The sequence below is a fragment of the Trachypithecus francoisi genome, unplaced genomic scaffold (genome assembly GCF_009764315.1).
Source record: "Trachypithecus francoisi isolate TF-2019V2 unplaced genomic scaffold, Tfra_2.0 Lachesis_group0, whole genome shotgun sequence".
In the NCBI taxonomy this organism is placed as follows: domain Eukaryota; kingdom Metazoa; phylum Chordata; class Mammalia; order Primates; family Cercopithecidae; genus Trachypithecus; species Trachypithecus francoisi.
The window spans coordinates 19,711,139-19,723,901 of record NW_022681453.1 but is presented as its reverse complement, the minus strand read 5'-3'; the positions used below and the strand labels follow the sequence as shown (position 1 = coordinate 19,723,901).

The 12,763-nt window shown below is 44.8% G+C and overlaps 2 protein-coding genes and 1 long non-coding RNA gene across 5 annotated transcripts in view; 1 reads left to right on the top strand and 2 right to left on the bottom strand.

Moving 5' to 3' along the window:
- Positions 1–744: 744 nt before the first annotated feature.
- On the bottom strand, positions 745–4,732 carry IQCF3 (IQ motif containing F3). Of its 3 annotated transcripts, none has more exons than XM_033209126.1 (7): positions 4,269–4,732; positions 3,401–3,466; positions 2,817–2,978; positions 2,297–2,329; positions 2,110–2,180; positions 1,890–1,937; positions 745–1,198 (listed from the first exon to the last, which is right to left on the bottom strand). In XM_033209126.1, exons 5-7 carry the CDS (start codon positions 2,125–2,127, stop codon positions 800–802), a joined length of 465 nt encoding a protein of 154 aa, XP_033065017.1. In that variant the 5' UTR covers positions 2,128–2,180; positions 2,297–2,329; positions 2,817–2,978; positions 3,401–3,466; positions 4,269–4,732; the 3' UTR covers positions 745–799. The 3 variants fall into 3 exon arrangements, with proteins under 3 accessions (XP_033065017.1, XP_033065024.1, XP_033065009.1); XM_033209133.1 differs by having other exon boundaries at positions 4,302–4,732; XM_033209118.1 differs by lacking the exons at positions 2,297–2,329; positions 2,817–2,978; positions 3,401–3,466; positions 4,269–4,732 and having other exon boundaries at positions 2,110–2,218.
- LOC117082473 lies at positions 4,291–11,876 on the top strand. The gene is made up of 4 exons (XR_004436626.1): positions 4,291–4,360; positions 8,378–8,542; positions 11,593–11,642; positions 11,796–11,876. It is a non-coding gene; the product is annotated as an uncharacterized LOC117082473 (long non-coding RNA).
- Positions 11,724–12,763, bottom strand: part of LOC117082409 (IQ domain-containing protein F5-like) — a 19,412-nt gene continuing 18,372 nt past the window's right edge. Inside the window, exon 4 of the mRNA XM_033209093.1 lies at positions 11,724–12,170. Coding sequence (XP_033064984.1) covers positions 11,739–12,170 — 432 coding nt within the window. The 3' untranslated portion in view covers positions 11,724–11,738. The remainder of the gene's footprint in view (positions 12,171–12,763) is intronic.

The following is a 12,763-nucleotide window of genomic DNA, read 5'->3' as shown; positions in this document are numbered from 1 at the left end:
GGGTTTGGGAGCATCACAGTCCATGCCAAAGTCCCTGGTTATGGTGCCACACACAGGGAGGTGGTGATGGCAGTGGGAGCCTTGTTTGTGTTCAGGGTCCTGGGGAAGCAGGTGCTGAGGAGGCAGGAGGGAGTCAGAGCTCAGATGCCTTAAGACTGTGGTATCAGCTGCTTCCAAAAGGGGCATTCCTGTCCATCAACCTCCAAGTTAGCATGAGGCTCACAAACCTTGTACCCAGTTGTCACTAAGGACAGCCTCCTGTGCTTTCCCTGGACAACACTGCTCCAAGGAGTGTTCCAAGGGCCTGATGGCCTGACTTCTGTTAGGGACTTGGCAAATAGAAACCTAACCTGTGCAAGCCCCAGTTGGCTTCTGATGGTTGAATGAAAGAGCATGGCCTCAGACACAACTGTCTTCCAAGAGGGTGCCCAGATTCTTCAGGAAGGTGAAGCCCATACCCTTCTGATTCCAAGCTCAGGAGACAGGAATGATGCCAGGGTTGTGGAGTGGGACATCTGGCTCTGAATACGAGGACAGCCTTGGGGTGCAATTTCTAATTTGCATGTAAAGGCAGCAGCATATGGCCACCATCAGTCCTCACAGGAGCCATAGGCCCTGCTGGGGCCGGGAGAGGGGAAAGAGGAAGTACTTGCACTGAAGTCTTTCCTCAGGTAGAGAAGGAGAGAAAGAGTGGGACATGAATCCCAGGGGTCCCTGTGGTAAGGGGAATCACTGAGACTCACACAACCTGGTCAGATATTTATTTGGGGCAGTGGAGCCTGTTCACGCCCCAGGCCTTTCAGATTGATAGGATTTCAATGTGGAACTCTGGCTGCTTTGAAGGGATTGCATATTGGACCTGTAAAAAGCTATCAGTCTGGAAGGCAAGGCTGCTCTCTGGGACCTGGAACAAGCGGAGAGAATTGCACATTTGGCGGTAACATTGCCGGCACTGCCACATGCGGATGCAGGACTGGAGCTTGACCACTGCCTGCTCCTGGATGACATAGACCCTCAGCAGGGCCTGCTGCCGTTGATGGATCCGTCTCTGCACCAGTGTCCTCCACCAGCACTGAATCATCCAGGCCCTGAGGGCAGCGACCAGCAGGGTCCTGCGCACCAGGACCCCACGCCACCAGGCCTGGATCTTCCCAGCCGCCTTCACCCTTTTTCTGTGATGCAGTTGTGCAAGAAGCAACTGGCCAAGCAAAGCAGAGGACTCCCAGTGAATTTATCACCATCAAGCACAGGTGGTTCTCTAAAGAATCAGCCCCTCTCCCTGCCGGTTTTGAGGACCCAGGAGTCCTGGGTGGGCTTTGTCCTCTACTTTTGTCCTGTCCATGGCTCTGGACACCCTCAGAGTCCCAGTGCCCTCATCTATGAAATTGGGATATGCTTGATCTGTGGACTTCTTGGGTTCATGGGACTAGGGGAGACACTTTCTGGTCCAGAAGACCTGACTGGAAGACCAGGGTGTGAGGAACTGAAGGATTCTTATAAGAATCCATGAACCTCTGCATTTATGGCCTGTGTCTTGGCCCAAACCCCAGCTACGATGCTGCCTCCTAATGTCTTGCAGCCCTTCGGGGTCTCCCCTCACCTCACTTTTGTGGACTTCCACTACCATGTCTCAGTCCCTCATTCTGCTGGGCCTTTCCACTTCTTGTGCTGAGCCCCATCTATCATGGCTGTGCACATGAAGCTTCCTCCCCTTTTACCGTCTATCTTCATACCTTACTCAGTTCACCCAGGAGAGGGAGGGCTTGAGGGGATAAGAGGGCAATGCTGAGCCAACCCCTGTGGGACCAGAGATGGAGCTCCATTCTAAGAACTCTGGGGTCAAAGAGTCAATGATCTGCAATTCTCTCACCCTCCTGGGCCCCACCTACCTTCCGCTGCCTCTGTCTTTCTACTGCATCTTCATCTGGACCACCTTTCTGCAATCAGAATGTGGGTGTGGGGGAGCATGGGTGAGGACCAGCCTGACTGCAAAGTCCCCACAGGTCCAGTTCCCCATTCTTTGCCTGGGTCCTAAGAAGTGGCCTGGTGCTTTCCTGGGCCATGGGACAACTCCCCACCTGTGGGGGAGTGTGTGTGCCTGAGTCTTACACAGCATTTACTGCCCATGGTTTGGAGCAGTGGTTCAGGTGATCATCTCCCTCTGGTTGTTGTTCCCTGACCTTGGCAGGGGCAGGATAGGTGGAGAAAGAGATGGCCATGATGTCACAAAGGCAACTATGACCAGGGGCCAGGGTGCCTTTTCCAGGCTCAAAATTGATGGATAAAGAGCAAATACCTGGCTCTCCTGTTGACTTCCTTGGGCAACTCTCTGTTGAGGAAAAATTGTGGAAGTATCATTTCTCAGATTGTCATCTGCCTATTAACTTTTTTCATGGTTGCCTTTCCTTCCACAGTTATCTTTAATTTTTGATATGCTTGAATCCATTGCCCCTTTACAATTCTGCTTTTGTAGTTTTCTAATAAAGTGCTTTTCCATCCAGCATCATAGATTTTTCTATTAGACTCTGGTCTACTTTTTACATTAAAGTGTTTTAACATTTAATGTAGATTTTTTATAAGAAATTTACAATTAGAAATGACAAAGGGGATGTTATGTACTGCTGACCCCAAAGAAATAAAAATAACCATCAGAGACTATGAACATCTCTATGCACATAAGCTAGAAAACCTAGAAGAGATGAATAAATTCCTGGACATATACACCCTCCCAAGACTGAAGCAGGAAGAAATTGATTCCCAAATTGATAACAAACTAATAATGAGCTCTGAAATTGAATTAGTAGTAAATAGCTTACCAACCAAATAAAGCACAGGACAAGAAGGATCTACAGCTGAATTCTATCAGATGAACAAAGAAAAGCTGGTGCCATTCCTACTGAAACTATTCCAAAAAATGGAGAAGGAAAGACCCCTTCCCAGCTCGTTCTATGAGGCCAGCATCATCCTGATACCAAAACCTGGCAACACCAAAACTTTAGGTCGATATCCTTGACAAACAGTGATGCAAAAATCCTCAACAAAGTACTTGAAAACCAAATCCAGCAGTCCATCAAAAAGCTAATCCACCATGATCAAGTAGGCTTCATCCCTGGAATGCAAGGTTGGTTCAGCATATGCAAATCAATAAAATGTAATTATTCACATAAACAGAATTACAGATGAAAACCACATGATTATCTTAATAAATGCAGGAAAAGCTTTGATGAAATTCAACATCTCTTCATGTTACAAACTCTCAATAAACTAGGTACTGAAGGGACATACCTCAAAATAATAAGAGCCATGTATGACAAACCCACAGCCAACATCATACTGAACAGACAAAAGCTGAAAGCATTTCCCTTAAAAACCGGCACAAGACAAGGATGGCCTCTCTCACCACTCCTATTCAACATGGTATTGGAAGTCATCTTGTAGCTTTAGAACATCAGGGAAAAAGAACATCCTAAAAGTTTCCAGAAAAAAAAAAAAAGAGTAGGTCACATCGCACAAACAAAGGAATCAGAGTGATAGAAGACATTGTATTGGTTGGTTCTTGCACTGCTATAAAGAAATACCTTTAAAAAAAAAAAAAGAAAAAATACCCGAGATTGGGTAATTTATAAAGAAAAGAGGTTTAGTTGTCTCATGGTTCTGCAGGCTGTCCAGAATGCATAGTGGCTTAATAAACCAATGCAGGAACAGAAAACCAAGTACCACATATTCTCACTTAGAAGTGGGAGCTAAATAATGAGAACTCATGGACACAAAGGGAAACAACAGACACTGGGGACCACTTGAGGGTGGAGGGTGGGAGGAGGGAGAGGAGCAGAAAAGTAACTATTGAGTACTAGGTTTAGTACCTGGTGATGAAATAATCTGTACAACAAACCCCTGTGACACAAGTTTATCTATATAACAAACCTGCACATGTACCCCTGACCCTAAAATAAAAGTTAAAAACCAAAACCAAAACAACAAAAAAGAACTTCATGTACCTTGTTTAAAAAAATGTACAATTATAAATTAATTATAAAAATTATGAATAATTATAATCTAGCATTTATAAAAATTATAAATAATTATAAATTAATTATAAAAAATATAATTAATAAAAAAGGACAGTATGCATTTCCTGCCTTATTCTCTCCCAAAAGAATCTCCCATTGCTGAGACAACTATTTTTAACTCTTCTGTATATTTCTCCTATGATTTACCTCAATAACATGCTATATTGAAAATTCTTTATTTTCTCTTGTAGATATTACCTCTTGACTACTTTTCATGAAGCGAAGATTTACCTGTTCCCATCCTTCTTCTCTCCTCTCATTATGATTATAGCATCACAGTTTTTTGTTCAGTAAGTATTCAGTACTTCCATCATTGTGATTATGTATCCTGTCCATGACTTAGCAACATGGCATATTGCTATGACATAGCCTTTCATGCATTTCCTGTCTGTTTTTCCTGGAGCTCTTGATTGCCATGGTTTGTACTAATTTATCCCCAACTTTTCATCAAAACTCGGATAATCCGTCAACTCTGCTTTTTTCATGGACCCCTGCACCACTCTGTAATCTGGGTAGCTGCTCTTCAAGCCTGCTGCCTGGTCACTTCTGGGGTACCCTCTCCCCAGAATCCTAGGAATTTCTTTCCCCTCTTCCCTGTGAGGACTCTCCCACTTACGGATCCGACATGTTGCAGGCACAGTTTTACTGGGGATGCAGAACCACTCTGGATGCTATGGGATAAGGAATTCATAATAGGAGTTAGAACATATGCAATTGTGCAAGCATCTAGGGAAAAGAGGGTATGACATTTTAGACAGAAAATTATTTTTTGTTCCTTTTTTTTTTCTTCTTTTCTTTAGCTTTTCTGAAGGAGGATCTCTCCCTGCTACCCAGGCTGGAGTGTAGGTGCACAATCACAGCTCACTGGTTGTGACCTCCCAGGCTCAGTGAACTCAGCCAATTTTCCCACCTTGGCCTCTGGAGTAGCTGGGACTACAGGCACTTGCCACTGTGCCTGGCTAATTTTTTTGTAGAGATGGAGTTTCACCATGTTGCCAGGCTTGAAAATTATTTTTCTCTCAGGATATTGAGGAATTTGTTACACTTTCTGTTAGAGGTTTGGATCTGTGCCCTTGCCCAAATCTCGTGTTGAATTGTAATCCCCAATGTTGGAGGGGGGGCCTGGTGGGAGGTAATTGGATCATGGGGGTGGTTTCTCAAGGTATAACACCCTCCCCTTTGGTGTTGTCATGGCAGTAGTGAGTGAGTGAGCTATTGTGAGATCTGGTTGTTTAAGTGTGGCACCTCTCCCTCTCTGTCTCTTCCTCCTGCTTATGTAAGATGTGCCTGCTTCCCCTTCACTGTCTGCAATGTTTGTAAGTTTCCCAGTGCCTCCTCAGAAGTCACTATGCTTTCTGGACAGCCTGCAGAACTGTGAGACAATTAGATCTCTTTTCTTTATAAATTGCCCAGTCTCAGTTATTTCTTTATTTTTCCTTTTATTTTTAAAGGTGTTTCTTTATAGCGGTGCAAGAATTGACTAATACAATGTCTTTTATCACTCTGGACTGTGACCTATTTTTTTTTTCTTTCTGGAAGCTTTTAGGATCTCCTTTTTCCCTGATGTTCTGAAACTACAAGATGATATACCTAGAGATGTGTTTTGGTTTTTCTAACCATTCATTGTGTTGGGCACTGGTTTCGCCTTGTAAATTAAAAATTCATGTCATTTACTGGGAAACTTTGTTGTATTTGCTGTTTTTTTTTTTTGATAATTTCTACCCCTCAATTTTTTTAGTTTTCTATGTTTAGAAATCCTATTAGTCAAATCATAGATTGATCCTCGAAGTTTCTAATATTTTCTACACTATATTCCATCTTTTTGTGTCAGTTTCTCCCTGTAAGGTGATGGAATATGTCTTCCTGGCTTTGAGTTTGACTATATGACCTGCTTTCGTCAATAGAAAAATGTAGAATGACAGTATGCAAGTTCTGGACTGGGCTTTAAGAGGCTTGTCCATTTACGTTTGCCATCTTAAACTTTTTGATCTACTTTCCGGTAGTTTTTGATATCTTTTAAAGAGTCATTCCCATCCTCTGAATATTCTTTTTTTATAGCACACTATGCTTGTTTTATTGATTTGTTGTTATCTCTTATGGGTCTAAGAATACTAATGATAGCTGTTAGTGGGGTGTGTGTGTGTGTGTGTGTGCGTGTGTTTGAGACAGTCTTGCTCTGTCACCCAGGCTGGAGTGCAGTGGTGTGATCTTGGCTCACTGCAACTTCCGCCTCCTGAGCTCCAGTGATCCTCCTGCCTCAGCCTCCTGAGTAGCTGGGATTACAGGCACCCGCCACCACACCCAGCTAGTTTGTTGTATTTTTAGTTGAGATGGATTTTCGCCATGTTGGTCAGGCTGGTGGTCTCAAACTCCTGACCTCTAGTGATTCGCCGATCTTGGCTTCCCAAAGTGCTGGGATTACAGGCATCAGTCACTGTGCCTGGCTTGTGTGTGGTTTTTTTTTTTTTTTTTTTGAGACAGAGTCTTGCTCTGTCGCCTGGGCTGGAGTGCAGTGGCCGGATCTCAGCAGCTCACTGCAAGCTCCGCCTCCCGGGTTCCCGCCATTCTCCTGCCTCAGCCTCCCGAGTAGCTGGGACTACAGGTGCCGCCACCTCGCCCGGCTAGTTTTTTGTATTTTTTAGTAGAGACGAGGTTTCACCATGTTAGCCAGGATGGTCTTGATCTCCTGACCTCGTGATCCACCCGTCTTGGCCTCCCAAAGTGGTGAACACTTTTTTATTCTGTTTTCAAAATTGATTTAATGAACTGTGGAAATTAATTCTGCAATACTTTTTTTTTTTTTGCATTAGTTTGTCAAGTTCCTGTAAGTCATGATGAGATTTTGATTAGAATTGACCCTAATTTTATTGTATTGGAATGTGAGTTTCATAGATTACCGTGGAGACAAGTGACAATATTACAATGTTAAGAAATTCTATCAATAAATATACTATGTCTCTCCTTTGTTCAGATCTTTTTTTATGTTCTTCTGAGCTGTGGGCAAAGTGGCATGTGCAATGTCAGGGATAAGGAGTGCACTTTGCTTTTGCTCTTCCTTCCTTGTTGCTGGCTGGATTGTGAATGTAATTATTGAGTTTGAAACAATCATTTTTGAATCAATAATGACCTCGGAAATGGAGGCAAAACATAGCAGAATAACACATTAGAGGGTCCAGGATTCCTCACCCTGTGGAGTGCCATATCAGGTCTGGATCATCTATACTGGACTTACATGGGAAAGAGAAAAAAATCTCATTTATTGAAACCACTGTTTCTTTGGTTGTGCTGTCGCTCACAGCCACCTTCATCCTGATATATCTAGGCTCCGCCCCAGTGGTTCTTAGGGTGGGAGGCCCCAGAGCAGCAGCCACAGCATCGCCAGGAGTCTTGTTAGAAACACATATCCTGGGATCCTGATTCACTGAATCAGAAGTGCTAGGTAAGGCCCAGTAATCTGGGCTGTGACCTATAGGTCAAAGCTGTGACCAATCCACCTTTGATTTACCCTCTGGCCATTCTGATTCTAGGTATGAGCTGATTTATCCACAGAAGATTCCCTTTCATTGTAGTTTTCTGCATTACAGGAATGTTCTGGTCTTCTGTGTGTATTAGTTGAGAGGCAATTCCACGTTTACTGTCAAGAACTCCCTAGGCACACCTTCTGTCAAGTTTCTGATTGAAAAACCAGTGTTTGAAAACCACTTCCTGAAGTTGCTCATATAATATTAAGCCCTCTTTGTTTATTAATCCAATGAAATGTCTTACTCTTTAGATATCTGACCTGGCAAACTGACCTGAGTGAAAATGGGGGTGTCTTGACTCACAAAATTAAAATTTCCAGTAGGACAGCTAGGCAAGCTTCAGGCATGGCTAGGCTTAGCTCCTCCCTTTCCATCCCTTGACTGTACTTTCCTCGGTTGGCTTCATTCTCAGCAAGCTTTTTCTGTGTGGTGCCCCCAGCAGCTCTGCTTACATAATCCCTATAGTTAGCAAACCCAGTGGTTCCAAGACAGCACAAAAGCTGAGGCTTATTGGCCTGGTTTGGGTCTCGTGCTCAGCCCTGAACCAATCATATGCATTAAGTGACCATATGCATCAAGTGTTCTGATATTCCTCTAAGCACTTGCACATCCTGGGTTGATGAGCCTGAGTGAGTCATGCCTCCATCATGCAGGAGTAACCACGTTGGTACCTTCTCTAAGGCTTCTCCATCCCATGGTTGTGGGGCTATTGGAGACAAAGGGTCATCATGATTTAGAAAAGCAAATTGATTGAGGACTGGCTGGTGAAATAATCATCTTTACCAGTCATTTACAGATCTAGAAAATCCAGTGAGTCCAAGAGATGGAAGGAGACATGACATCAGCAGAGAGTAGACAGAGGGAAGCAGAAGCCAACAGGGAAAGATACTGAGGAGTGGAAGAGACGGAGTGAAAGACAACATTACAAGAGGTGGACAGAGACAGAGACAGGTAAAACCCTACAGAGAAAGAGAGCAGCATGCACCCATGAAGTGGAGGGGCAACAATAGACCCTGCCCCACCATGCTGTGCACACAGACACACTCACACACGGGAACACTGCCAGAGAGAAACGATAACACAGAGAGACTGAGGCTGTGAACAACATGCCTACTGGGTATGAGGGATCTAGGGTGCCTGGCTGAGAGAATCATTCAGGGATGGTGGGATAGTTGTTTCTAGGCAGTAGGATTTCAACTGTGCTTAAGTCACAGATCTAAGATCTGGATGGACTTGTGAATCGTGTATTCATTCATCAGATAAATATTTATTAAAACAACAAAAAGACAACAACCACCCAATTAAAATTATTGCAAGGGACTTGAATATACATTTGTCGAAAGACGGTATTCAAATGGAGACCATGCACCTAAGTCAGCAAAATTAATTATTAGGGAAATGCAAAATCAAGCCCACAATTAAACATCACATCACACCAACTAGAATGGTTATAATTTTTTTAAAAAGAGAAAATGGTGAATGTTGGCAAGGAGGTACAAAAATCAGAACCCTTGTACATTGCTGGAGGGAATGTAAAATGATGTAGCTGCTAGATATTCACAACAGGTTTATTCACGAGAGCCAAAGGTGCAAACATCCAAATGTCCATCAGCGATGAATGGATAAGCAAAGTGTGGCATATCCATACAATGGAATATTACTCAGGATAAAAAGTAATAATATATGCTACAACATAGATGAACCTTGGAAACATTATGTTCAGTGAAAGAAGCCAGACACAAAATATTGTATAATTCCATTTATGTGGAAAATCTAGAATAGGTAAATTCATGGAGACAGATGCAGATTGGGGATGGCCAGGGGCTGGAGATAATGGAAAATGGTAGTTTAATGAATATGGGTGTATTAGTCCATTTTCACCCTGCTGATAAACACATACCTGAGACTGGGCAATTTATACAAGAAAGAGGTTTGTTGGACTTACTGGGGAGGCCTCACAATCATAGCAGAAGGTAAAGAGGAGCAAGTCACATCTTACATGGATGGCAGCAGGCAAAGAGAGAACTTGTGCAGAAAAACTCCCATTTTAAAAACCATCTGATCTTGTGAGACCCATTTACTGTCAAGAGAACAGCATGGAAAAGACCCATCCCTATGATTCAATCACCTCCCACCAGGTTCCTTCCACAACACGTGGGAATTATGGGAGCTCCAAGATGAGATTTGGGTGGGGACGCAGAGTCAAATCATATCAATGGGATTTTCTTTTATTGTGATAAAAATGTCTGAGAACTTTATAGAGATGGTGATTGCTTAACACTGTAATTGTGCTAAATACCACCGAATTGTTAATTTTAGTTCAGTGGTTAATCTTACGTGATTAATCTAAAAATGGTTAGTCTCATTCATTGCATGAAGATCACTTCAAACTTACAGACCACACACACACACACCCTTCTTCTTTTTCTTTTTATTTTTTTTTTGAGACAGAGTCTCACTCTGTCCCCCAGGCTGGAGTGCAGTGGTGTGATCTTGGGTCGCTGTAGTCTCTGCCTCCCAGGTTCAAGCCTGCCTCAGGCTCCTAAGTAGCTGGCATTATAGGCACGTGCCACCACACCTGGCTAATTTTTGTATTTTTGGTAGAGACGGGATTTCACCATGTTGGTCAGGCTGGTCTTGAACTCCTGACCTTGTTCATCTTGGCCTGCCAAAGTGCTGGGATTACAGGCGTGAGCTGCCGTGCCCGGCCCTGCTTCCTGTTTTTTTTTTTAATGGGTCAGGTGTGGCCACAAGCAGAGACAAAAAGAAACTCAAGAAAACTAAGTTTATTACACTCACAGGACCTGGTTCTTACAGTGGGCGGCATGCCATGCAGGGTGACAAAGGAAGCTCCAGGCTTTGGTCAGGTGGCAGAGGAAGAAGCAAGGGGAGATCTGAGGTTGTGGTCTTAATTGAGTTTCTGAGGGAAAGGCAAGGATAAAGCGTTGGGATTGGCTGGTTGGCATACTGTGGTGAGTTCTAAGCTGTAGAGGTGGTCCCTAGTGTTCTGGTACCTGCCCAGGAATAACTAAGGGAGAGGAATGTTGCCTCCTGTGGTGTAAGAGCCAGATACAGGAGGTCGGCTCTGGATTGGGTAGTTTGGATATCTAAATATATACAGATTGAGTACTCCGATCTAAAAATTCAAAATCCAAAATGCTCCTAAATCAGAAGTTTTTTGTGTGCTGAAATGAAGCTCAAAGACAATGCTGTTGGAGAATTTTGGATTTTGATTTTCAGATAAGGGATGCTGAATATGTAAGTAAAAAGTAAATATTCCAACATCCCCCAGAATCTGAACTCTGAAGCTATTCTGCTCCTAAGCATTTCAGATAAGGCTACTGAACCTGTACATATGTGTAGATACATAGAGAGGGAACCACAATGTTCCAAGTCCCATTCTAGGTCCTGGGAACACAGCACTGACCCCAGAATCCCACTCTCCTGGAGGGAACCCTCTAGAAAGAAAAAGAAAATAGACAATAGGGTAAGACAAGCTCAAGTAGTGATGAGGGCTTTGAAAACAGGAAGGCAGACTGAGGAGCTGGAGAGGGCGCCTTTGCACGGAGACAAACCTGCATGGAGTGGGAGCTCCAATCAGATGCCGATGACCCTAGGAGAGCAGGCAGCAGGGCAAAGTTCTCAGATGGGAACATGCTTGGGATAGTTGCTAAATAGCAGAGCAGCCAGGGAGGACATAAAGAGGATGAAATGGCCAGGTCCAGACTATGCAGGGTTATGTAGACCCAGGGAGGGCTTTTGAACTTGCTCTAAGTGGTAAGGGAAGAGGCTGGAGGATTAAGAGCCAAGAATGGCACAGGCCTCCATATTGCATGGCCACAGGGGGCGCCATTACACACACCACAGCAGGAACCAGTCTCCCTGGAGCCGACCTTCTTGGTGGCTCTGTAACCCCAATCCCCTCACCTATGGCCGACATTGCCAATCTATCACAAGCCCTGCTCCTCCAGCATGGGGCTGTCACATCCTTCTTCCCACAGGGCCCCAGACAAGCCGGCTGACTCCTCAGAGCTGACCTGTGAGATGCCAGGTACCTGTCCTCATTTCCCTGACCCTTTGCTGAGACAAAGATCTCTCAGAGATTGTTTAATAGAGAACTAGGAACACATAGTTGGAGCAGACCTGGTCAGTTCTTTATTGGGAAGGGGATGCAGTCTGTAATTCGGCAAATCTGTGATCCCAGGAAGATGTCAAGCTCAAGGCTCAGCTGGCTTGTTGTGAGCTCATAGCTGCCATGGAAAAAGCCACGGGTATGGCAACTTCTCCAGCGCCAGTAGACCTGGATGATGCGGACAGCATTGAGCAAACGACAGTAACGACGGCGGACACGCCACATGCGGACCCAGGACTGCAGCCTGACTGCTGCCCATAGCTGCCGTGCGCAGAGCTCCAGCGCCGCCCGCCGCCTCTTCGCCTGCAGCCTTGCCAGCACCTGCCTCCACCAGCACTGAATGATCAGAGCTCTGAGGGCCGCGTGCAGTAGTGTGCGTCGCACCAGCGTGCCCCGCCACCAGGCCTGGATTTTCGTGGAGGCCAGTTCAATGTCGCCAGGTGGCTTCTTTAGTGGGAAGGGGTGCAAGGAAAAGGAAGGACACTCAGGAAATATTATCACACATCAGTCAGTCCCAGGGTGTGAGAGGAAGAGGCCTTGATCCTCTATGAGGAAAGGCCCCTTCCTCTAAAGTTCATGAATGGGACAAGAGCTGGACCTAGGAGACCTGATAGGTGTCCACCCTCTGCCACCCACAGGTTAATGGACATGGTCACCTCACCTTGACCTCTGAGTCTCAATGTCCCCAACTGCAAAATGGAGGTAGACTGCCCTGGCTACCTCACTTGAATTTCCATTGACCTTGTCAGCCAGTCTAGAGCAAGGACACTGTGTTCAAGAGGTTAAAGTGTTACCATGATCTGCCTGGGCTGGACCACCCCTGACATCCATGACGCTTCCCTTCAGATCCTCCCACCAGCTGGTGTCCTTTGCTGGTCCTGCCCTCTCCTCCCCAACTCCAGCTCAAATCCACAACCTGCTCTCTCCCTCTGTCATGTCATAGTATTAAAACTTTCCCCATTCCACACAGTTTGGGATCTTTCTCATTTATTTCTCACTTTGACCTCTTTTGACTTTCATACCTTAAACTTCAGTGACCC